The sequence below is a fragment of the Agelaius phoeniceus genome, chromosome 1, assembly GCF_051311805.1.
Source record: "Agelaius phoeniceus isolate bAgePho1 chromosome 1, bAgePho1.hap1, whole genome shotgun sequence".
In the NCBI taxonomy this organism is placed as follows: domain Eukaryota; kingdom Metazoa; phylum Chordata; class Aves; order Passeriformes; family Icteridae; genus Agelaius; species Agelaius phoeniceus.
The window spans coordinates 135,157,925-135,184,808 of NC_135265.1; the positions used below are offsets into that span (position 1 = coordinate 135,157,925).

A 26,884-nucleotide genomic window follows, 5' to 3' on the forward strand; every position below is an offset into this window, starting at 1 on the left:
TTCTAAGTCTTCATTGGTTGAAAAGAGTGGAAAGGAGAGATTGCATTCAGATAGACCATGAGTTTTGAGAAGATAAAGGTAACACTTCTTCATGGGAAAATAAAATAATAAAAGTAAAAAAGGAGCATGGAGCATTGCAGCAGTTCTTGATGTCCAGTGCTTCCTGAACTTGAAGTTGTTTCTCTCTCTACTTCTCACTAGAAGCCAGACACTTCAAAAGCAATTCATAGTGTGCAACTGCCTTATTTGCAGCTAGAACAATATATTTCCAAAATGCCTTTCTTTTTTTTTTCATCCTTCAAGATCACAGGAAACATGAAAAAGCCTGCGGTTTTAATAATGGCATCATATGCTGGTGTTTTCAGCATTTAGAGGATACTAATTTAAGAATAAAGGCTCTTGTGACCTGTACTTCATAGTCTGATTGTAAAATATTGAGCAGAAACCTTTTGTTTTAAATTTGTCTTCTTTCATGTCAAAACTTCCCACAGTGTTTTCTATACCTTCCAGCTGGCTCTACCAGAATTGTTTCATCCTTTCCCAGTAAAGACATATATTATGGAAAGCCATTTGTAATGGTGTATGTTCAATACAAAGTATAATGTGAGATAAATTCTTAGTCTTTTGTGGAAGACAAAATGTCTGAAGAGCAGCAGCCCCTAAGAACATACCTGCAGAGGCTCTCCCCCCCCCGGGGACACCTTTGAGGGTCCTCTCATGCTTTCCCCCAGTCACCACTGTGCTCAAAAGCCATCACCTCCCTGAGTGATATTTCTCTTTGGTCTATGAAATCATCATTCAGAATATGAAATCATTTTTCAGAATATGTCTGGGTCATTATATCCTACATGGGATGCAGAAAAATGGTTTAATTCCAGATGACCTCTTATAAGTTTATTAAGTATTAGGATTTGTCATCTGGAAAAGGGCTTTTTTTCCCAATGTTTAGAAAACAACAGAAAGCATGTAATTTTGTTATTAGCTGAGAATACTATGCAATTCTCCAGTAAAGTAACTGGTAAAAATTTATTTTCTAGAGAAATGCAATTTACACTAGCATTTTGCCATTATTAATTAATAATAATAAATAATAATTCTAAAGTAGAAAATGAAGTATTAATCAGCAAGGTTTAATGGGATTTTACACATTATAAACATACAGTATTTAAAAAATAAGGAAAGATTTCTTCACTATTTTGTTTTTTGTGTTTGCAGCTGTAGACTACACATTCAAATATAGGTGAAACAAACTGCAAAACATCCTTGGTGACAAGATAACAGGGTAAGATTTTCACCACAGACACAAATTTTTCAAATGTTCTTAGACCCAGTTTAATCTTTGTTCCTGAGAGAATGAGGAGGAGGTAGAGGGCATAAACTCAAGTGTACCATTTCTGTTTTTTGTAGCTACATTCAGCTTTAACAGACATTCATTTATTTCAATCAGCATAAATTTTGGCAGTTGTATTTACTATACTGGCTCAGAATAATCTGTTTAAAGGCAGAAGTCTTGAAGTGCACTGCAGCCACACTGTACTGTGAACTGATTACCTGAAGAACAGAGGTCTGTTCACACCTTTAAAGACATGGCAAGCCATGGAAAACTTATTTCATCAATGTGCTTTGGGGAAGCTGATGACTCAGTACTTGACTTTCAACAGTGTTCATCTTGCACACCTCTGTGTGCAAATCCTTCACTCTCCCTTTTTTAAAAACATGGCAAGCCATGGAAAACTTATTTCATCAATGTGCTTTGGGGAAGCTGATGACTCAGTACTTGACTTTCAACAGTGTTCATCTTGCACACCTCTGTGTGCAAATCCTTCACTCTCCCTGTTTAACCAAGCTAGTCTGTATTGCCTGCACACAACAATATTACTGCTGGGTATCTCAGTCACGGGTTTTCAGAGTGCTATTGCAACTTGTGTGTAAACAGCTTAAGGTCTGCTGCAACACAAAGTCTTCAGGGCACTTAGCCAGTCACCCTCTTTATGTTTACACACTGCTCAGACTAATGTCAGTGACTAAATAAATACAACTGACACCTTTTTATCAGACACTTTATTTTTCAAAGGCTAAGAAATTAGCTTCTGTGTGTCTGACAAGTGGGAAGTTCTTGCCTTCACATTTACAACCTGGCAAAGAAAGTCAAATAGATCAAGTGTCTTGTCAAGGACGCACCAGAAGAGAGTGAAGTAGCTGGGAAGAGCTATTTTCTGCTATTGAGTCCATGTGCTTTAACCCCAGGATCAGACAAATGAATGCAGACAGAAGCCTGACCTGGAAATTGCAGATTTTCAGTTAAGTTCACTAATGAGGATTTTAATTAGTTGAGTAAGTCAGCATCTATACAATCAGTAAACCAAGCTCCATGACCTAGCAGCCTAGTTCTTTCTGAAGGCAACTGTACTGTAGACAAGTGGATATCAGGCCTTTCTCAGCCAATTTTTACCATTTATTAGCACAAGTCCAGCTTCATTATTTAGTATTTTAATTAATTTTAAATAACATGGCCCTTCTTAGAGTGCAAATCCATTCTGAATGCTCTCATCTGGACTGGGATGGCCACCCATTTCCAGCAAGGGCTGGTATGGCTCTGTGGTTCACTTGTGGGGACCTGCTAGCCCTGTGTCCCCTTCTTCCCTGGCAGTTGGACTTTTCCCCTCCCACCTCTCCAGGCTGTCATTGCTTCTCTTTCATCTGGTCCCAGCAGTGGCCCTCCCTGGGTTGCAAAGGGAACTTTCCACTCTGTGCCAGTTGTTGTAGGAGAGCTCCCTCCACAGCATTGCAGGACATGGCTGCTCCTTAGGGAAAAACAGCTAAAATAAATCTTTCAGCAGATTTCACTCCTCTGATTCTAATTTTTTTAGCACATTACCCATTGTGAAAAGCTTGACACAGTCTATGCTATCACAGCTTGAAATTAATCTAGACAACGTGTCCATAGTATGTCCATATTCTGTGATGGAACAGGGTCTCTGTCCTTTTAAAGTAGCATGATCACCAGTGGAAACAATTTCTTTCCTGGAGGTGATTTCTTATGTCCCTGGTGTGAACTGATGTTTACAACAACAGTCAGGAATGCTTTTTAGCTGAAGGTTTGTGAATATGCAACAACACAGTGAATTTTGAATTTGCAAATAGCTTAAGAAGACTGCCTGCATTATAAACAATAGGCTTGCAACAATCATAAGTGCAATGCTTCCACATCCCACAGAGCTTGTAAACTAGACTGGGTGAAAGGGGAGAGGAGGGCTGAAAAACAGCTGGATAGAGAATGATGCGATAGCTGACAGGCATCAGGGCAAGGAGGAATGAGGAAACCAAGACAGAAACGGTAGGGGAAGCAGGTAGATTCCTTCCAAGCTCCCTAGGAAGGGAGAATAGCTGCACAGAAAAGGAAATGTGGAAGGGAGAGCACAGTACTGCTTCGCTGAGCTCTGCTGGATGAGTTGCAGAATGTCTCTGTTATCATTGCACTGGGAAAGCTGCACTAGCCTGTGAATGCACCACATAAAACAGCCACAGGGCAGAGTTAGTGCTGGTACCAAGAACTATTTCACCAGTAGGATTAAATGGTTTGCTCAATAGCAGTAGCTGAAATGTACATTTCTACATTTTATTTATATCTCTCTTTTATAGAAACAGTACATATTGGTACTACGTAGTAGTAGTAGTGTAGTTCTCACTTATTTTCTTTTATCATTTCATGAATTTTATGTATTGCATTTTAATTTTATTAAAATGAAACAGGCTTCCCAGGGAGATGGTGGAGTCACCATCCCTGGAGTTATTTAAAAGATAGAAGGCATTGTTCTTAGGGACAGGGTTCAGTGGTAATTCTTGATTAACAGTTGGACTTGATGATCTTAGTGTTGTTTTCCAACATAAATGATTCTATGATTCTCCCATTCTGAGGAAGAAAAACCACATCTGAATCAAATCTGCACAGAACTAAATAAGAGAAACTTGATGCTGGAAACAATGTGTTGGCAAGGGCAATAGAAGGCCTTTGCAGCTCTCCATTCCACTGGCAAATCTGCATCTCCTAAGACTGAATACAGACAGAAATGTAAAACACCTTCAGAAATAAGAATGCAGGGCAAAATTGTCAGGCTAGGTTTGATAAAAGTTTGGAGTTAAATCAGATAGGTTAATGAAGATACAGATACAAAGTCAGTAACATTTTAAAACCTTTAAGGTGGGATCTAAGTGCTGTTGTGAATGAAATGGTAGTGCACAAGAGGTACAACAAGCAATCAAAGACAAAGCCAAAAAAAGTTATAAATTAAATCTTCGTGTCTTGGTTTTACATACTATTAGATGGCAAGAGAATAATGTCAATTTGTATTGATTTCTGCCATTTATAGCAGATGAAAATGGGCTCCTATTTTTACCCATCATCAGTGATGTGCTGGTAATTAAAAATATCACAGCTTAAAATAATTTTCTAATTCAATAACTTTTCTTCTACCCTTTTACCCAAGTTCAGAGTGAATGAAAGGAAAAAAATCTTAAATTTTCACCAATTAAATCTTTAGCCAAATTCTGTGAAGATTACTTGATTAATTTTTCATGTCCAACACTTTTTACAAGAGCATGATTTTTATGAAAAAGAGTGGCAATTTTAATGGTGTTTGTCAACCAGTCTATTTTGACTGTTTCAGAGCCTTGTTTCACTTTTCTTTTTATCCTTTCCTTGCTAGACCAAACTCAGATCAATTTGTATTGATTTTTTTTTCTGCTTTGCAGGGCATTCCTACAAGTTCTTTAACTCAGATCTCGTACAGTTCTCTTCATTACATGGAAGACTTCAAGGAAGCTAAGTTACTGAAAGAAGGCCTGTACCATCCATCACTCATCTTTTCAGTGAAAAGCACTGGATTTATCAATGCAACAGCAAGGCAGAGCTGTTTTTGAAAATATATTTAATCAAGTTTTCAGGTAACATAGCTCATTTTGACCCCACAAACATTGGCTTGATTTTTGGTCCATTTGTAATGTGCTCAGAAGTATTTTTTAATTTCAAACTGTGGTCTAATTCTTACCATACCCAGATAGTACTCAGCAGGTTCTCTTTTTAATAGTTAATGGTATTATATGAAAGCAATAAACACTTGAAAGGCAAACATATTATTTTTTGTATCCTGTTTATTCCTAAAATGTAACTGTCTTAGCTTCCTTGAGTGCACAGATGTAATGAAAGCTAAAAGGGAGGTAGCAGGTACTAATTATAATAATCAGTCTGCATGGGTACCAAATCTGCAATTATAATTTACAGGTTTAAGTGATCATACCACAGAAAATCTGGGAACATAATAAAGAATTTTTTCAAACTTAATTAGGACAAGTCATTAAAGCAAATCTTGAGGGGGAGGAGGGGAAAAAGGAGGCAATGAGAAGAAATTGCTGTCCTTAATACTTCTGTACAAAGTAAAATCACTCTCATGTGAATTCTAGTTATGGCAGTGAAACGGTAAGGAAAGGAAGAGTAAGGGAAAAGCAAGGGAAAGAAAACAAAAAGGAGTAAACTGTTGGTATATGAAAGGAGAAAGAAAAAAAAAAACCAGGCATATGGCATTCTAAAACTGTTGTGGGCTTTCTGCTGGCATAGCTGCTGCAGAAACGTTGATGTTTTCCTTCCACACCAGTTGCTGATTTCTACCCTTGTTCCATATCAGCTCTCTGCATTCTGGAATTGTTAATTGCATTTCTGCTTTTAACTGCTCTGTATTTGTGGTTAAACCTGAACTTGAATCTTTTGATTCTATAGTACTTTTTCCTTTTAAAACCAAAAAGTAACTAATAAAAGAACAAACCTACCTGAACAAATGCCCTTTCCATGCCCCATTATTGCAGTGCAAGGTTTGAAATGCAGCTAAAGAATAAACAGAGAAACTAAAAGGCCTCACAGGAAAGAATTCAGCACTGCTCCATTAGATTGCAGGGTTTTTTTAGGTTAATTAATTTGAGAGCCTGAATACCAGCTCTGTCCTCCCTTGCTCCCCACAGGCACTGCCCACCCATGCTGGCTCTCACAGAGAGCTCACACCACTTAAAGGCTGACAGCCTCCAGTCTATCAATGCAGCAGCCACTTCATTAGGATTATTTATATCCTGGTAGATGTCAGAGTGTGAGTATTCCTGTTCTGGCTGAAGGATGCTGAGTGTCTGTTCCCTTTGTGCAGAAAGCTACTTGTACCCCTCTTCATGTCCTCAGCAATACTATTGCTCTGTCTACCTGGCTGTCATCTTCAGCTCTGCTCAAGCTACTGTCATTTATCCTCAGATCTCCCTGGCACCACAGGACTGTTCTGATGCTTGTGCTCAGCCAGAGCACAGCATTTCTCTGACAGTGCCCTAAAGTGCACTTAGGGATGAGAAATATATATTGTGGCTCTACTTCACACCGAAATCATTCCTGGCTGATTATTTCCTAGTGCCCATGTTTGTGTTCCAGCCTATTTTGTTCTACCAAAGCAATGTGGTAGAGCCACACAGCAGCTGAAAACCAGCATGGCTTGAGTCCAGAGTGTTGAAGCCATGAAGATGATGTCAAAATCTTTTGCCCTATGTCTTGTTTCCAGGGAACTGATTTTGCAAAAGCACCCTGCTTTGAACCATTAGTGGAAATTGATTGCCTGTGCTGTATTCAGGAAGCTGCACTATGCCACCCTGGCCTGTGCTGATACATCTTCCCAGCCACACAGGAGGCTGAGCTGTCAGTCCCCATCCTTTCTCTAAACTGGAACTTAATAATTTATTGCCATGGATATCAACAGGACAAAAGAATTACAGTGCAGGAGCTCAGGGCTCTCTCTGCTCCCCTCAGCAATTCAGCCATAATGAAGAATCATAGACTCAGACTCATAGAATCATAAAATAATTTGGGTTGGAAAGGACCTTTTAAGAATCCTACCACCCTGCCATGGTCAGGGATATCTTCAACTGGATCAGGTTGCTCAGAGCCCCTGCAAGCTGCTCTTGAATGTTTCCAGGATGGGGCTTTCTTTAAGCTTCTTTTTCTGGCAGACACACCTGCAGCAACCCTTTCATTTCCCTTTGCATCCCTTCAGCTGCATCCCATGCAGCTTCAGCTGCATCTTGGCCTTCCTGACCTTGCCCATACAAAACTGGCAATCATCCCTGTACTCCTTCCATTTCTTTACCATCTGGATTTGTAGCAAGCAGAACAACTAATGCAGATACTCTGCCTGGGAGTAAAGTAAGCAAAATGAAGAAAATAATTTGAAATCTGCATACCCTTCCCCTTTTGCTACCTTTTGCTGCCTACCTCTTACAGATATCTCGCCCACTTTGTGCCTACTGTTTACTTGCAGATATTACTAGGAGGAGCTGATTAAGAGTACCTTCATGTATCAAGAGAATTACTGGCAGCAGATGAATATCATAAGCTGAGATGGAAGGTGAGGATGGCTTGGTATTCCACTAAGTGAGCAGAGCGAGGGGATTGCTCTAGAAGGCAGTTAAAGTGGAAGTGAATTCAACAGAGTGATACAGAAAAATAACAAATATAGAACAAAGGCTATAGCTGCCCATGTACTGACATCATATTGGCAGCAGGTCAACAGGAATCTTATACCAACATTGTATTTTCCAAAGAGTGTCTTTATAAATATTTCTTCACTACCAAATAGCAGAGAGACTTGGATATTTCACAAGTTTTATCTGACAAAAAGATAGAGAAGAAAAAAGGGGAGTATAAGGATGGAAAACTACTCAGACATTCAAGCAGAACAATTTTTTTCATTTCCATAAAATAGCTAATTTATTATCTATTAGATATGATTAGTTCATTTATTATTTATGGTTAATATAGAAATTCTGAAAAGTCTGTCCTCGATCCTTTTCATTCATGCTGTTACATATTGGAAACAGCCAGAATGAAAAGAATCTGTCTGCTGCTACAGACATCGAGGCAATGCTGTAAAGAAAGAGGAATGTTTGAACTTTAACCTCATCTTCATTGGACTTGCTGCAGGTTGTTATAGATACATATTATTCAGAATATGTAGGTGACACTTTACATTGGAGTTAAGCCTGTACATCTCAGTACTTTTGCAGGGGGCAGGAATATGCACGTGGCTCTGGTTCTACTGCTCCAAGCAGAAGATCTGAAAACAGCAGGCTCTTTTTCCTGAGAGCACCAGGCAGAGGAGTTCTCCCTCTTGTGGAGTCAAATGTGACTCAACTGGCAATTTAAATTCTGCTTCCATGATCACCCAGTCTCAGAGACAGACAGGACAGAAATCCTAAGATAGCAAGTGAGAGATGGATGCAATTTTCAGGATTCTTCATATGATGGCTCAATACAGGCAAGAGGAAGGTCTAATCAAAAATAAGGTAATATCACTATGAAGACCATATTCTGACCCAAACACATGCTGTGAATTGCAATAGTTCTGAAATTCTTTTGCACATCAGGCATCTGGTTCAGCAGCTTGTCCTTTAACGTATGACCATTACTATCAAATTTGCCCTTCTTCTGTTTCTAAATGACTCTTTGCATTTCTACATGGAGTAAGGATTTATTACAGTTTTAAACCAGTACATGTTCTTTTCCTTTTTCTTTTTTCCCCCCTCTGGGCTCTGCATGTAGGTAGAATGTTTTCAAACATCATCAAGCAGGTTTTCTTCCAGTGTAAACTCTTTTTGTCCTCCCTCCTTCCTTCCCTCCCTCCCTCCAGCAGGTGTGGCTAGTAAGAGCTTGAGACAAGAGATGTGAGACTTCAGGTGGCTCTTCAAAATGCAGTTTATTGTATCCAAGATGTTACAACAGTCCAGGGTCCTGGGTGACAGAGCCTGTGTCTACAGCTGTCAGCTCCAGTTATAGAAAGCCTGAAGACCCTTTTGTTTTGGCTACAATGCATTGTATACTTTTATTTGCTGAGCATCTTAAAACATAAGAACCAATCTATACTTTTCCTATTACCTGTAGCCTATCATAACTACTATCATTACCATATTATGGTCAATACTATCCAATCACAACATAGTATGTTACAGTTTAAGCTTAAAATTGTTTTTCAGTTTTTCTTGCAGTGGAAAATTCTTAGACCTTTTTTATACTAGCCACATTGACATGTATTGTTTCCTGTGGTATCTTTCTGCCTGGTAAAAACATCCTTTTGTTTGTGGTCACCTTATCCTTTGCTCTAAGTCATAAAATCTCTTTCCAACTCGACATAACCTTTGCTTTCTTAGTTGTCCAGTAAGACCAGCTCAGCAAACCTCAATTTGCACATCTATTATTCTTCTATATCAAAACTTGCTTCCATCTCTATTTCTTTCTCAGATTCTACATTCAGAGACCTCTCTGCCAAGCATACATACCTGTTAAACTTTCTTGTCAAACGTTCATCCTTTCCAACATCTCCCCCAATCTGATGAACAACAAAGATGCTACAAAATATCTTCTTATTCATCATTCTCTTCACACATTGAAGTACAGAGGGCACCACTACTATAATTACAATTACCACCACTAAAATAATCAAGCCTACTTTACAAAGTTCCTTCAGCCAAGGTGCAAAGCTCCAACCATCAAACAGTCTAGCCAAGATGTTTCATCTGTTGAAATTTGGTTAGCTAAATCTCTTAAGTTTTTCAGCTGTTTATGAATAGAAGTAGAATGATCAGACAAGTTCATACAACACAATCCTTCAAAATCTTCATAGCCATGCCCATGTGCTAGTAAAAAAAAGTCAATAGCAGCTCTATTTTGTAAAGTGGCATGTCTGACTTCTTCAGCTGTCAGGAAATCACTAATCATAGCAAAGTTTACTTCTTTACTGTGCCAACACCCTAATTTGTTTAACTGTTTCAGTGCAATTGAGGACAACTGAGGCAAAAAAATGCTTGTAGCAATTGATTTTCCAGAGTTCCAAGGGTGAAACTTACTATCACAGTTGCTGTGATAATGATGCCCCAAGGAAGATCTTATTTTTCTATTTTTCTTTTTGATTGCTCTTTTGACACTGGGAGCAATTATTGTAAGTTGTCCCAGGGCACAAGGGCCACCATCTGGTTCTGAGGGAATACCTTGCCCTGTCTCCCTGTCTCCACAGATGAGCTAAATTCCTTAAGAAATCGAATAGGAAGTTTGTTTAAACAATCTGTGTGAGGTTCATCATATGTAAGAAGCTTAGTTTGACAACACCAAGTCATATTACTATAAACTGGGTGATAAGGAGTAACATTTAGATGAGGGCTGTTTTTTCCCACAAAATGAAACAAGTAACAAGTGTCCATAGTTAATCAGCCTAAAAATTCTAATTCTTGAATGTCAGATTTATCAACTTTATAATTACCAATATAAGTTTGGTGTCTCAGGCTGGGAGTTGGGGAAATGTGATGATTGTCATATGGCTGATATTTATCAAAAGTGACATTATCAAAAGTTTCTGGGAAAGGCACTCCAACCAAACAAGTTGAAAGAGTTTTATTAGGGGACTGTGTTGGATAAGCAGATGGTGTCAGAGCCTGCAGACTTGGCTAAAGAAACCCAAACATTCATCTTTGGTTGAGTTACAGGTAAAGCTTCACTGTAAAAATAAAAACAAAAGGGTAAAAGCTGCATTCACCCACACAAATAATAATAAAATTCCATTATTTTCTTGAACTGTTTCTGGCAGACAATTTTCGCTGGGTGATTCTGCGTAGCTCATGTTTGGGTGCCGGTTTCTCAGCTTCCACTTGCAGGGTCACTGGCTGGTGTGGAAGCATCAATGGGCTTTGATGGGTGGTGCAGTTTCACGTTTTTTGCTGGCAGCCACTTGAATCCTGTATCTGTAGAAATACATGCAAATCCCTTGCCCCATGTTATAAGACCATATGGTCCTTCTTTTTGTCCTGATTCTAGATTTTTAATTAAAACTGGGGGGTACTCTTTCAGTTTTGCTTTTTTGCTGTTCATGAAATATCTGTAAATGGGGGGATCAGGCTCTTCTGCAGAGCTATTCAAAAAGTTATAAACATACAAAGCTTTATTCAATCTCCTTTGAGGTATATCCTGGGCTCCCCCCTTTCTGTTGATCTAAAATGTGTTTCAGAGTTTGATGTGCTCTTCCTACCATTCCCTGGCTTGTGGGAGAATAGGGAATACCAAATGCACGGCAAACACCCCAGTCATTTAAAAATGTGGCCAATTCTTGTGAAGCATATGAAAGACCATTATCAGTTTTGATTTCTTGAGGGACACCTAATGAGGAAAATGCTTGTGAAAAATGCTGCCAAACATGCTTAGCTATTTCTCCTATAAGTACAGACATATGGACATGTACAGCAAAAACTGCTTTTGAAAATGGTATCAGCAGAGACATGGATATTTTTAAATTTCCCAAAAGAAGGGTACTTTGTGACATCTGTTTGCCATTTTTGAAAACTTTCCAACCCTCTTGGGTTGGTGGCTCCTGTAGAAGGGATAGGTTGGACAAGCTAGCAGTCAGGGCAAGCCTGTATAATGGCTTGTGCTTGCTCTAGGGAAATGTGAAAATCTCACTTGAGCGCCTGTGCATTTTGGTGAAAAAATGCATGACTCAATTTAGCTTGTTCAACAATGTTAGGCAAGGTAGCTGCAGGAAGCACTGAAGTGGAATCTTTAATGTCTCCTGCAGCTCCCTCACCACATGCTGCTGATGCCAATGCATCAGCTCGTGCATTCCCTTCTGCCATAAATCCTGGGAGACCAGAGTGAGCTCTAATGTGGGCAACAAAATAGGGATTAGTTCTGTGTAACAAAATTTGATAAAGACAGGTGAGAAAAGACACAATTTTTTGTTCCTAATATCTTTTAAAACAGATCCTTCAATTCTCTTGACAGTGTTAGCAACGTATGCTGAATCAGTGACTAGGTTAAAAGGCTCTGGAAAGAGCTGAAATGCTCTTACCACTGCTGCCAATTCAACAATCTGAGGAGAACCTTTGACTTTTTGAACATCTTGTTCCCAGGATTTAGTATTTTTATTTTGCCATGTAACTACTGCCTTGTGTGTTTGTCCTGGCCCATCAGTGAAGAGATTCTAAAGGTTCTTCTCTGATAAGGGGTTTCTCTTTGTAGCATAATTTAGCTTTGATCAATTTGTGTGCTGGATAATGAATGGAGCAAACACCTGGAAAATCTAACAAGGCATACAACAAATCTTCTGACTTTTGCATGGCCCAATCAAAATAGGATTTAATTATAGGTAAATAGACAATTGTAAATTTGCAACCTGATATAAAAAGAAGCCTTGCTCTGCCTTTGATGATGATTTGAGAAATCATCTCTAAAGATGTAAAGATTGTCTTTGGTGACCTGTAAGCAAGAAAAACCCATTCAGTTATTAGCAAAAGATCATTTTGAGAGGAGTCCCATTGAAAGATGGGACAGTCTCAGTGTTTCTCCTAAAACTGCAAGGAAAAAGGTTTATCTGGAACATAGCGATGTGCTTGTCTATTTTGCAGTGCATCAGTAATTTTCTCTAAAACTTTGCAAGCTGCAGGCATAAGAGATCTAGGGGATGATTTGGTGGGTCCCTCAGTGCTTCCTGCTGGCGGTGGCAACATGGTTAAAAGATCTCCTCCAGTCATGGGGGAAGCCCTGGCATTATTTGGAAACAAATCTGGTTGGTTTTTGGGGTTTATTGGTGATGGATTTAAGGATTTGGTGTTGGATTTAAGGGATCCCTCTCATCCTCTGAGGCAGAGTAGCTTTTAGTTTGGTCTGCCTCTCTTACTGCAGCTGCAGTTGGTGTTTTCTTCTCCCTCTTCCTCCTCCCCCCTCTCTTGGCTGGAGAGGCGGCACGGAGGGTTCAGGTGGAATGGTGGGGGGAAAGGGCACTGCAGAGGGGGTTTCCCGGAAAAGATTTCTACAAGCACGCAGCAAGTGGGGAGTAAATCTGCTGCTGTTTTGTCGTGGTGAGAAACAGCATTATATCATTTGACCCCCACAGAGTCCCAAAGGTCTCTGGTAAACAGCTGTAGAATCGGCATTTGGGAAGTTGGTCTCAGTCCATGGTAGAAGATTTTTAAGCTCTTGTTTTGGTAATTTACTTGTACTGGATTTAATTAGAGATTTTAAATGCTGATACACATCTCTCTGATTGGCAGACACATTCTGCCCCATTGACTCCCCGGTGCTCACCTGCTGTCCTCCTTGGAGCAGGTGCCGTACGTTGAGCTCCGATCCAGGTCCTGTCCAGCAGCAACACCTGTCCAGCCTCCGGTCACCTTCCTTTCAGGTGCCTGTTCCTCCTTTGGGCTCTTCTTTCTGAGTTCACCAGGAGGTCTCTTACTGCTAAAAGTCCGAGTTTGCCTACTAAAATGTGGGCGCCATTAGTAAGAGCCTGAGACGAGAGATGCAGGACTCCAGGCGGCTCTTCAAAATGCTGTTTATTGTATACAAGATTTTAAAGCAGTCTTGGGTTGTGGGAGACAGAGCCATGCTTACAGCTGTCAGTTTCAGCTATAGACAAGCCTGAAGACCCTTTAGTTTTGGTTACATTGCATTATATATTTTTCTTTGCTGAGCATCTTAATACATTACCAATTAATACCTTTACTATTACCTATAGCCTATCATAACTACTATCATTACCGTATTATGGTCAATACTATCCAATCACAACATAGTATGTTACAGTTTAAACTTAAAGTTGTTTTTCAGTTTTCTTGCAGTGGAAAATTCTTAGATCTTTTTTCGACTTGCCACATTGGGATGCTTGTTTGCTTATGGTATCTTTCTGCTTTTCCTAAGACCTATTTCTGCTTGGTAAAAATATCTTTTTGTTTGTGGTCAACATATCCTTTGCTCTAGTCATAAAACACCCTTCTAACTCGACTTAACCTTTGCTTTCTTCGTTGTCCAGTAACGACTGGCTCAGCAGCTGTCAATTTAGACATCTATTATTCTTCTATATCAAAACTTGCTTCCATCTCTATTTCATTCTCAGATTCTACATTCAAAGAGCCTTCTGCCAAGCATACATATCTGTGAAACTTTCTTGTTAAACTTTCATCGTTTCCAACAAAGTGCTTTATAGTTTCAACATGTTGCATGATAACTCAGTATTAACAAACAGAATTTTAAAAAGAAATCCTGGAAAACAGAGTGTTTTATAAAACCATCACAACTTAACTGACATCAAACTGATGCACAGTACAGTGGTTGGTACTCTAGTATGACTGAACATATGGGGAGAACTTCAGATGATAAAAATTGTTCCAGATAGGAGATGTCAAGGCACAATTCTCAATGTTGAGGCAACTCTATTTACTCTTAGCTGCTGTGGGTTCCACGTCAATGTCCAGGTCTGACAGAGCACAGTAGAAGAGCATCTGAACATACTTCGTTGTTGTAGCTGTACTGGCAAAAATGTGTGACAGAAATTTAAATATATCTTAGACATACATCTGGATTTTGAGGATTTGAAAACACTACACAGATATTAGAAAAATCTTGAAACACCTTAATCAATAAAATTAGGCATAAGTTATAAATAGCTAAAGGCTATTTATAGGCTATTAAAGGCTATAAGGCTATTAAACTGAAATTCTTGTTTAATCAGGTTTTCATCAACATTTTCATTGAATTGATAGCTGAATTCAAAGTATAATAAATAAAAATATTAAAGATTTGCTTTTCAAGACTGCCTGAATTTGAGGACTGGCAACTACCCTTCAAACCAATAATTAATTATTTCACTGTTTTTGAAAATCTGTGCACTCCTCTGATTTGGATTGTTCCATTCTTGGATGGAAAGTGAAGCAAAGATGCTCTGGTATTTCTGCCTTCCAGGGTATTAAAAAGATTAGGTTTAGTATTCACAATCCTACGTGGCTTTTATTGAGCCAACATAGTTATGACACCTACATATTGGCCTGTTTTGTACAGGTGAGCATGGTTTTGTTTTCAGGACCATGTGCTAAAGCAGATGATCTCAGACATGCCACATACCAAAGCATAGCCAAACTTCATATAAATAAGGATTTTAGGAAAAATTATTCTTTCCTTCTTCTGACCAAGGTTTTGACATGGTGATTGGAACATGATGTTGCTTACCAGAGAGCCAAAGTAGACATTTAGGTCGTTTTTCAACTGGCAGATAGACTCCCAAATAATATGCAGGAATGCCTGAGAGGGCAATACCAACCCCAATAAGGGAATTGATTGTGTCACTGTAGAGAGGCACTATAATCAGGAATAGGGAACACAAACAATATACTATAGGGAAGAAGAGGCTAAGCTGTGAAGACAAAAAAAAATACAGCATTTATTAAAAGATGCAACAAACACTCTGTTGTAAAAATTCAGGCTTTGCAGATTAAAGTTAGACATGTCAATAATAAATGTACTGAATCTTTTTGACTGCTTACAGTCAGCATAATTTATTAACTTCTGTGTACACTACTGAGAATCTCTTATTTGGTACATATCTGAACATCTATTTTATTTTCTTTCAGGCCTGCATAAACTCAGTTCCTTTACAATTAGTAAAAGATCAACCTTTGAAAGAAGTACTTTAAGTAATGGGTAGCTTTCTCTCCAACTTCAGTTAAGAATTGTTACGTGTATTTTTGGTTGGGAACTACCTCTCTAGACCTTCAATTATATTCTTGATGTTGTAGAACTAAAGGACTGATTTACAACCCTTTTTGTGGGCACTTAACAAATGTCATATGACAAATAAGGAAAGTTGGGCCATGAAGCTGATAAGAAGACTGGAGCACCTTCCCTACAACAGCAGGCTGAGAAAGCTGGGGCTGTTCAGCCAAGAGAAGAAAAGGTTGCATGGACACCTCACAGCAACCTTCCAGTGTCTTAAGGGCGCCTACAGGGAAGCTGGAGAGGGATTCTTCACCAGGGGCTGTAGTGATAGGATAAGGAACAATGGGTACAAACTGAAAGAGGAGAAATTTTGGTTAGTCATTAGGAAGAAATTCTCCACTGTGAAAGTGGTGAGACACTGGAACAGGCTGCCCAGGAAGGTTGTGGATACCTCAAGTCTGGCAGTAGTTCAAGGCTAGGTTGGACAAATCCTTGAGCAACCTGGTCTGGTGGAAATTGTCTCTGCCTGTGGCAGGGGTGGTTAGGACTAGGAGATCTTTGAGGTCCCTTCCAAACCTTGACTTTTTATGATTCTATGAAGGTTTCAAAAACCTCTTTATGAATTTATTTTTCACTTTTTATTTTTCCTGTCTCTAGTAGTAAGCCTTCTCAAGGGTCCAGGTGTTGACATTTGAATTCCAGCTGAAATTGAGAGTAAGAATTTACTGTTATAAATACTTTTTCTTTTCCTTATGAAGGTTAAAAATGTAAGTTGATGAAAACCAACTACTGCATTTCAGAAAAGGAAATGGTGTATGTGGAGTTGTGGTGTTGACTAAGCTGGCAAATGCTGACAGGAATTAAACAGTCTTTGTGTAAAATCGGACCGTAATCCTTAGTAGAATCAGAGGCAAAACTGCCAATAAGGCAAGATTTAATCTTTATCTTCCACATATTTTGTGGGAAAGTTTGGAAATTGAGTGTGAACATGCTTCAGGAAAATTTAGTCTGCTGTGGAAAATTAGGAAGGTTTCTAGCAGGAGATACTTAGAATATTTTATGCCTTTGTTTGAACTTTTTAAAAATTAATCAGGATGTGACACTTAAATGGAAAGAAAGGGTGTTTGTAAAAATGATGCAGGAGTTAGGAAGAGAGATTGACAAAGAAGAAATATTTGGGGGGTTTTAATTTGTAATTCTCTTGATTTTTACTGCATCACTGCAGAGCCAAAATGCAGGTCATGGAGCCAATAAACAGGAGGCAGTGCAGGTTTTGTGTGCCTGCTGTGTGTTTCCATCCTTGCTTCCTGGACAATCACTGGATTAAAACTAGAAACAGGTTTTAGGCACACTTTGTTTCTGTGCAGTCGCCCTTGTCTAACTGATAGTCAAATGCTCTTCTAAGTCAATCATTAAACTTGCACTTTACTGTCTATAACCACTACCCAGTGGGAGGGAACCTTCAAAATATATTTGATAATTTAAGCTAACTTCTGTGTGGGCAGAATTGTGGACATTTAGGGGCTTTGGATGGATTTTACTGTGTTTGTTAAATCATGTAGGTTTGATCAGAGTGTTAACCTCTCTGGAGCTTCCATCACCAGCTCTACTGAGTCTGCTGTTCTCCCAGGATGGGCTAAAAACCTCAGACATTTTTTTATTCCTTATTTGTTTTGAAACAAAAATTATAATAAGTCTGAATGAAAGAAGAATAAATGGTATATATCATTTCAATATCACAGCAAAACTTCCAGAACAGATGTTCTTGTGGACTCTTAATGGGTTTTGCTCCTTCATCTTGTATTTTGAAAGAATTTCTATGGCTAATAAATAATCTATAATATAACTGGTACTGTTATGGTTGTGATATTAAAGGTCATATAAACACATGCATTAGGTGGCTTTTAGAGCTTTCTTCCTGACTTTTTTACTTACTTTAACAGGTCGTGGTCTATGTGGCTGAGTATATCTCAGATAGATTAGTCCTGCAATAGATAGACCCACAAATAGCCAGTAGTTGAAGCAGTAGTAATTAATAAGGAGGAAAACATCTTCCACAAGGAGATAAAGCAAAGTCATTAAGCCCTAGAAACAATAAAAAACAAAGACTTTTTAAGGTGAAAATAAGGACAGAGTAAAATTATAAACGGATCTGTTTCAGCCTATTTATATGAGCTTTTCCTAAGCTCATATAAAGTCCACTCATAAACTGAGAGTTTATATATAAGTCTACTCATAAACTGAGACCATTAGAGTAAATTCTGTGCCCTGCAGGTGTGGTATACTGCCTGCAGAGAAAGACCTAAACCACCAGGAATTCAATGTCTATTTTAACAGATGAGCAGAAAAACTTCCCCTTTCCACATGAAAAATGTGAATGGTTGTATACTGAGAGAGTATAAATCAACTTGCTAGTGCAAACAGAGTTCCTGTGAGAAGAGTCTTTATAATGAGATTATAATTTTTAGTAAATTTTTTGATGTCAAGCAGGATGAGTATGATATTCATAAACAATATGTAACAGAGCAATGGCAGACACCAAATTAAATGCATGCTTAAATACATGGATTATTTATGAAAATAATTTCCAGTAATTCTATAACACAAGATCTCATTTGTATAGTGGCAACAGGAAAAAAGTCAACAGCGTTATAGGCATCCAATTGTAGAAATTTAATTTTAAGAGCTTTGTCATTCCTGTTATTACTACAGTTGTAGAACATCAGCCTATGGCAGGGTCGAAGAGATGTTCCTGACATATTCTCCTCCAGTGACACTTTAAAAGCTCACATAAGAGACATAAACAGCTCTTGTCTATACCATTACATCTTTAGCCATTCTCTGTTGTCTCAGCAATGCTATTGTACTTCTCACTAATATTGTTTGGAGTGCACATGAACAAATCAAGCCATTCTCTTTCCACTGAAGAAACCCCCCTCGATCAAAAAAAATAACCACCACTCCCACACCCTCAATGAGTTTAAAAGTTGTGGGCATATGCAGAAGATGTCTCCAGGGCAGGAGAAGTCTGTGAGAAGTCCAGGGCAGAGCAGAGGTGTTTTAGCTCAGGTGCAAACCCCAAGTGCCCAGCCAGGCACGAGGCTGGGTGTCACTTACGTTGAACAGGAGAGCAGGGACCGGTGTGAAGCACTTCACATGAATCAAACTCAGACTGACAGGGAGGTGTCCTTCCCTGGCTCCAACATAGAAAAGCCTAAAAAAAGACTAAGGAAACTCAACCACAGGAAGAGCTTTTTGCTTCCTGACAAAGCAAAGAAACAATTCTTTTATTACTCTGTTGTAAGTGCTGTTCTCTTCTTAAGTGGCTTTAGTTTATCAAATGTTGCTAATCATGAGAAGACATCTGATTATGACAATACCTCCATCATAAATGTACCACTTCACATGGCAAAAATTACCAAACTAATAAAGAAGGCAGATTATAGATTCCTCTTCAATTATTTAAAATAAATCTTCTATTCCATACCGAGATGCTGCAATAATTGACGAGTTTAAGCCACTATAGCAAGACATGGCCACTGCTATAGGAATTATCCACTTGGCATGACTAAGGGTTTCACCTGCAAATGTCTGTAACAGAAAAAAAAAATGATGGTGAGGCCTACTATGTTAGGAATATGGATAATTCTGAGAAACTCTCATGAAAACACATTATCCCAAATGTAGCATCATAGCCCATGCTTTTTGGTGGCACCCAATAATGACTTAGGAAATTAGAATTGGGAAAAGCTAATCACCATCAAAATAAAATTGGCAGATACATTAAAAATATTTTTTAAAAAATCTAAGCCTAGATTAATTCAGTGATGGAAAAAAGGATGACGTATTGACTTTAAAGTATTCTGACAAATCCCAACAGCAGTAATCCATGAATTATTATTTTCTTTCTGTATAAAATATTGATAAGGTTTTAAAAAAACATTATAGTGCACACTTCTGCACTGAAAATATTGCTGTGGTTGTGCAGCATTAAACATTACATACTGTACATTAGAATGATAACAAAAAAACCTGGTTCTCCAACAACCCAGACTTTCTATAGCTCCTTGGTCCTGGCAAAAGCATCTTTCCTATGATGTAGTGTTAAGAGCAGGATTTACAGAGTATAAAAGACAATTTTTCAAGAGCATATTTATTGGATATATTCTTGATATGCACCTTCTAATATACTGGTACTGTTACATGAAAAAAATCTTTCAAGCAGCCTCCAACATGATAGTATTTCAGCTGTTTGCCAAGCTGAAATGCTGCCATGCTACCTGAAATTTTCCTGTAGTGTCTTTTGTTTATGTTCCACAACTTACCACAGCCACCGCATCACTTGTGAGGAGAGCCGATATGTCCAACACTACATAGTATGCTATATTAGTCAATAAGTAAATAATAGCTACAATAGGCATTGAAATTGCAATAGAAAGAGGTAAGTTCCTGCAAAAGGAAAATGGAAAAATTATTCCATGTTATTTAAAAAATAAATAATTAAATAGAAGATTGTTCCCAGAATGGATACCTCCATCACGTCTTGTAATCCATCATTTTGAATCATGGGGTTACAAAACAACACACAGCCATGTGTGAAACAATGCCATAAAAAGCTTAGTTTGTTGCTTGTGTGTCTGTCACAAGTTTTAAAAAAAAACCCTTAAAACATTCATACATGTAAATTTAATACACTGTCTGTTATAGGCAGCAATGTAAGAGAGCTCTGAAACAATGAGATTTAAGTGCAGACTTAGGTATTTTCTTGATTGTGGCATTTTTTCCCTGACTCATAACCTATGCATGTTCCCAAGACAAGATGGACTATATCAGCTTGAGTGGCTGACTCAAGCCAACTCCCACAGGGCTGACATCCCTACAGAAGGGAGGAGATGATATTTGCCCATAAACAACAATGCTGAAGATCACATCATAAAAGCCACAAAGCTGACACAGTCTTACTCTACTGGTGGCAAAAAATGTCAAGGAAAAATAATTCTGCCTAACTGAAGAGATGCAGGGAATTTTAGAGGGCCAGATGCACCTTTGCCTTTCCTTGCTTCCAGCAGGGATTTGTTCTTCTTCTTTAAAAATTGTAGTCTGAAGTGGAAGATGTAAAATACACATATACAGGTAAATGATTCATTAGTGTGATATAAGTGATAAATGAGCACAATAATCAGAAAGAGTTCTCCTACTTACTCCTTCATTTGAGAAGAGAAAATAATTTGGCTAATCAGAAACAAATACAGAGTGGCTTGTCCTGCCATCACCTGTCAGCGGTTCAAAGGGAAAGCCTGTGTTTACCTCTCAGGATTCTGCATTTCCTCGGTGACATAGTTGAGCGTGTCCCATCCTGAGTAGGAGAAGAGGGCAGAGTAGAGAGCCAGGGCAATCATCCCTGGGTTTGTTGCTGAGCCCTCAAACGGAGCTCTCAGGTTTTCAGTTTCCCCTGTACAAATGGCAGGTGCCAATTGACTGTTACATTTCAAGGATTGCAACTTAGAAGGGCACTACACCTCAAGTGCCAGCTAACCAAAAGGAAATAACACCCCACTGCAGCCAGGTTTCATTACTGTATCTAAAACTGCACAACTTACATTTTTAATTAACAAACAAGAGAGTTTCAACCAGATGTTCAGACAGCTACACTTGCACAGGGAGAAAAGAGAACATTTTCACACGTTTGTTATTTGGATGTGACTTTTGTAATTCTACCAGAATTCACAGAGTCCCCTCCTGACATTACTGCTGCCCCTACCGAAGGAGGGAGCCATACCGAGGGCATGCAGTACTCTGTCAGCCAGGATGAGGCGCTTTGCAAACCCAGTTTCAGTTCCCGAATCTGTCTCATATCTCTCCCTAACAGCTGTGCTTTTATTTTCCCCAGATGAATTAGTGGCCACTAGAGGGGGACCTCCTTTAGTTTTCAGTGGGATGCTCTGACCCACAAGGGGCTTCCCCAAAACTAAGGGATGAAATTAAAAATTTTTCCTTTCAAAATTCTGCTTTAGTTAAGTTCCATTGGTTGAGATGACAACCTGCAGAGTGCTGCAAAATAGGCCAAATGTTAGTGAAACTGCACAAGCCTTCCCTGACATGCTGGAAAGGGGAAGAAAGGCCTTACTGAGATTGCAGAAGGAAAGTCTACCATCTAATGAAAATCAAAGTGGGTTAAGTATTAAAAGAAGACAGAAACATGCTGAAACTTCAATTAGGAAAGAAGGTAATGTCTTTTTGTAGTCTTTTTTTGTAAAATGAAAGCACTGATTCAACTAAGGAGTTTTTACATACTACAAATGCAATTCAGTCATCGAAGAGCAGGAGATTGTTTGAACCAAAGAAGAGAAGATATGAGATGTACACATACTTTGGAGAAGAAAATGGTTGGAAGGTAAAAGAAAGAAAAATCCAAAATGTTCAAGAAGAGTTTTTGGTTTGTTTTTTTGGTAAAGACAGTTCATATTCAGAATCAGTTATATTTACAGACCTTTAACACAAGAAGTGTATCCAAGCACATTAGAAAGAATGTGGCAGGGCTAAAACATCATAACTGTTCTTTTCATTAAAACAGCTGCTGAGTTTATAAAGGTCATTGACCTGATCAGAGCTTCCTCCAGACATCGACATCATTCCTCCTGCCAGACTTTCCCGTACTTAAGTGCTCAGTTCTGCTTAAACAAAGCAGAGATGAGACCTTTACTACCAGTAAAAGCTCTCAGCACTTCGTGTGCCTCACCATCATGTTCCCTTTATGCTTCAACCCTCCCTGAGCCCACAGAGCAATGCAGAGGAAACAAAATGAGCAGTATGTGGGACCAGAGGGAGCAGCCCCTGCATCCAGCAGCACACCAGTGAGCAGGAGGGGAGGCAATTTTGAAGGAGGCAATTTGAAAGCAGGGGCGGTGCTGCTACAGAGGTGACATCACAGAATCACACTTTTGCAAAACTGCAGCAGTTTTATGAGGGGAACTACTCCTTCATGCAACTGTGACCCTTAAGCAATGCTTCTTCTCTGAATCTTCACCTCTCTGCCCTTAGGGCTGGGTTTGGTTGTCCACGTTCCTTTAGACTCCAACCAGCTGGTGACAACTGACATGCAGAGGTAATGGCTAAACAAGAAAGCTTTCCTAAAGTCTAATGTAGCTTTATAGTGTAACACCTGATGCAACTGCAGCCAAGGAAAGGAGGAGGCCAGCAAACATGGAAAAGAAAGCATGCTTGTTAGGTTTTATCAGCTAATTTAGCAGGAGAAAAAGATAATTCCTAAACTGGAGAGGGAAAACCACCTTTATTTCAATGGAATAAAGATAAAGGCTATGCAATTTAAGAATTTCAAAGAAAATGAAAATGTAAAAACCTTAGTAATCTAAGCAGCAGAGCTAGAACTAGAGGAGAATTCACTGTACCAGAGGCCCAAATTAATAAAATCAAATCTATTGCTATATGCAAAGCTCTGAGGTAGCAGCAGAATAAACTGCTCTCCAGCTTTGCAGTGTGCTCAGTTCAGTCCAGTTATTGCTGATAGGAGGTGGCTCATCTGCCCTGTGATGCCTTTCAGTAGCACCATGCCACAGTGATTCACAGAACTGCACTCTTGCAGTCTTCTCCTCCGTTTCTAGGAACAAAGATGCCCTCCCACAAATGCCAGCTATGATTGACCTGGTTCTCTTCTGGGCAGGGTGCTGTGGCTGGGGGTGGTGCCAGTGGGGTGAGGTGGGGGGAGAATGGTGTGGAGGGAACTGTGAGGAGCAATGCAATTTCTGTTTCCCTGTCCTGTAGTAATGCATGAGTTAGACACCGAGGCTGACTTTAACTACTCAGCAGTAAAGTGATGTTAATTCAGCTGCTATTTGCTATTCAGACCAAGCAGCACAGGACTTGGCCTGAATAATTAATCTCCTATTGCTTAACAAGCCATAAAATACATCTGATCTTCCTATGGCAGACTTTTTTTTTCCCAGAATAAGAAACACTTCATATGTAAGTGTTAAAGATCTCTCTACATGCATTTTGAAATCATCATATATGATTCATTTAATAGAATTTAGGTAAATGAAAATGATTCTTACCTTTGCCAATTTTGTAAAGGCCAACAGATATCACCAAGATTAGAGCCATGACTTTGGCATATGTGAAAATATCTTGTACACGGGTACCCCACTTTACATTAACACAGTTAATAAATGTTAAGGAACCTGCAGAGAAATAGAATATGCATGAAAGGAGCCCTGGATGTTTAGCACCACTTAAGTCATATTTCAAACCCATCTATCCATATACCACTTCTCTTTCAAGGAGTAAAACTGAATCAAATTTCACCACTTCAGGACCACCCAGATTCAGTAAAATGAAATACCTGGTTTAAAATTTACACAATGATTTTCTGTTTTCATGACAGTGGGTAAGACAAAACACATCAATTTTTGAACTTTAGGACTAGCTCCTTCTCCTTTTAAATAATATTTAAATTTTATTAAACTCAACAAGAGCTATTTACATGCAAATGATAGTATTTCTTTATATCCTGTATATCAAAAATTTCTTCCTGCTGAGTTAAGCTCTAGTTTTAGTACAGAATAAGGACAACTGCTGCACAAACATAGTTTGCATGCTGTGAGAAGATACTGAATTGAGCCAGGCCAGTGTGCTATTACTCTGTGCTCATGGCTTAGAAGTTTCCTCCTTTCCCCAAATTCTCTGCAGTCAGGCTTGTCCCTCAGCTGGCAGCAGGTCCAGCCAGGGGCTGAGCCATGTGCCCATCTGCTCTCACTCTAGCACACACACAGGGCAACACGGGCAACTTCTCCCTCTTGCAATCCCATGATTCAAAACAGAGATAGATGAGGAAAGGTGATGGTGTGCATTGGTACCAGGTATGAAGCCCAGCTGCTGGAGAAGAGAGCAGAACAAATGTAGCATGGTCACCTAGAGTGCTCTCAAGCATAGATCAAAGTGGGATTTTTCTTATCTAGAAGTCTTGTTGGTCTTTGCTTCTGTTTCCTTGACCTGCCTATAATCTATACTTCAGTTTTGAAAGGAAGAAAAAGGGTTTTGTAATTCTCAAAATGAAAATAATTTAGAAATCATTCTATATAGTAAGGGCACTAGCATACAACCACATAGGCTCAAAGAACTTGTCTTCATTTTCATAAATTAATCTGTGCATGTGACAGTGTCCTATCAGCCAGTTAGACCAGTAAAGCATAGACATACATGTACCTTTAATCAGCAGTCACAATTTCTCCCTGCCAAATTGTTGTAATTCTCCTCTCCCCTCTAGTAATACCAGCTCCAAACACAATACATATGAATAAAAGATTATTAGTTCTTAAGAACATGTTTTTGATAGGTAATAATTATTTTCACAGAATGCAAAGAAATAGAAACTTAGAAAAACCTCTGACCACGTATAATTACAGTTCTTAACTTCTGGCAATCACTACTTACAAACACACGCAGCTGCAATCAACCTGACTGCGTCATACGGCGGCTCACAGTGGGGAAAAATTGGCTGAACAATGTAGTTAGCAAATGTGATTGCTATCACTGCCTGAGTTGTTGGTTCGATAATTAGCAAGGAAGACCAGAGTCTAATGAAGGCCACAAAGGCCCCAAATGCCTCCAGAATATAGGCATAACTGCCTCCAGATTTTATGATGGATGTTCCCAGTTCCACGTAACACAAAGCTCCAAACAGGGAAAAAATCCCACCAAGTGCCCAGATGATCAGTGAGAGTCCGTAGGAAGCACTATACATTAAAACACCTCGGGGTGATACAAATATGCCAGAGCCAATCATGTTCCCTACAATTAAAGAAACTCCATTTAGTAATGTGATTTCTTTTTTCATCTGCATTTTTTCACTTGTCTCTGCCATATTGTCCATTTCAGCTTTTGCATTCTCAGTTCTGGACTTTTTATTGCAGCATTTTTGCCAAGGGGTTGGCATCTTCCAAACAGGTTACCTGAAAACAAAAGGAGAGAACATCTTCTGTAATGCATGTGGCATCAGAGACATGGATAATATAATTAACATACAAGGCATAAAAGATACAAAGAACAACTATTTTGCCTGATTTTATCTTGCAGTTCAGGAACAGCACACTAGTGAAGTTTTTTAACTTTCACGGTTACATACCTTTCCAATGCATAAATATGAGGCCACTGTCTTTGGTTATAGATTCTGAAGCTTTTGTTAACTCTCAGTTCACCATTATTATTTGTCTTGAATTGTAATTCTATGCTATGTTATTGAAAATATTTTAAGGAAGAAGGAGACACTGTATCCCTAGAAACACGTTCTAATACAGCTGGAGTATCTTCTACAAGAATACCTCTTGCTAAAATTTGTTTTTATCTCACAAAGAATTTTAATTTCATTATTATTTGTTTTATCAAATGACATTCACTTGAAAACTGTTCTGCTGGGGAGCTCCAGAGAAAAGACAGAAAAAGAGCCTCAAAACCTCTAATCTCACAAAATAAATGTTAATATGAGGGTAAAAAAATCTTTTACTACTGCGGTGAATAATGCAGCTTGGTTAGCTATTAACCTCACTTAACTCAGGAGAAGCCACTAACATTCACAGGGATTGAGTCTGGAACACTCTGTCCCTGGAACATTTCTGTGTAAGAGTCCAACAAAACATGCCTGTAAAAGCATCTCCCTCTGGTGCTCACAGGACCAGATCCAAGTGTGCTGGGAGCTGGGGAGCAGGACCTGACTCACAGCTCCATGGGTCAGTCTGCCTTGTGCACACCTGCACCGCTCTGGGGCCGAGGAACCCAGGACTGCAGTGACTGCCTCAGTTCTTGGGTCCTGCTGATGTAAGGGGGCTTAGACCAATGACTAATTTTTGGTATCTGTCTCAAAAGACATCTGTTTCTCCTTCCCTTCTCCCCTCCACACACATTCTAAAGCACTTCTGAAGATAATTTCCTTAAAATCCTATGATCTAGATCCAAGTTCCCTGAGTAGAACAAAGCTCATCCATGCAACACTGGCTAAACAAAACCCATTTGATTACAAATGTTTGCACATTACATTTACACATTACACGTGATTCATAAATTTGTGTTGTTAGACGTGGGTCAATGGCCAGTTTAAAACAATCTGCCCTCCCCAAACTTCCTGAAAGGTTTGCTTTCCTTGTAAAGTATGGCTGGTTTAGCAACCCTGAATATATTTTAATTCTATGTCTTCCTTCCCAGCTTTTTTGATGCAACTCACTTTCCTAATTGATCAAATAGCGAACAAGGCCTGATGAGTACTAAAAATCAAAAGATGCCAAACTCTCTTTAAAGATTAAATGCTTTTCTCATCACAATGGCACT

General features: G+C 39.0%; 1 protein-coding gene and 1 long non-coding RNA gene across 4 annotated transcripts in view; one reads left to right on the plus strand and one right to left on the minus strand.

Annotated features, from left to right (window-relative positions):
* The window catches only part of LOC143695481 (uncharacterized), a 32,870-nt gene extending 19,017 nt beyond the window's left edge, over positions 1-13,853 (plus strand). The window contains exons 3-6 of one of the 3 annotated variants that reach the window (XR_013184706.1): positions 1,216-1,282; positions 4,753-4,944; positions 6,013-6,134; positions 7,341-13,853. This is a non-coding gene — a long non-coding RNA (uncharacterized LOC143695481). The other 2 variants (XR_013184708.1, XR_013184705.1) reach the window with 2 other exon arrangements.
* Positions 13,854-13,987: 134 nt separating this feature from the next.
* Positions 13,988-25,937, minus strand: LOC129120245 (Y+L amino acid transporter 2-like). Its single transcript, XM_054632687.2, has 9 exons — positions 24,998-25,937; positions 23,620-23,745; positions 20,855-20,999; positions 19,873-19,996; positions 19,035-19,138; positions 18,665-18,761; positions 17,483-17,632; positions 15,062-15,245; positions 13,988-14,360 (listed from the first exon to the last, which is right to left on the minus strand). The coding sequence occupies exons 1-9, from the start codon at positions 25,497-25,499 to the stop codon at positions 14,269-14,271; spliced, it is 1,524 nt and encodes a 507-aa protein (XP_054488662.2). The 5' UTR covers positions 25,500-25,937; the 3' UTR covers positions 13,988-14,268.
* Between the last annotated feature and the right edge of the window lie 947 nt (positions 25,938-26,884).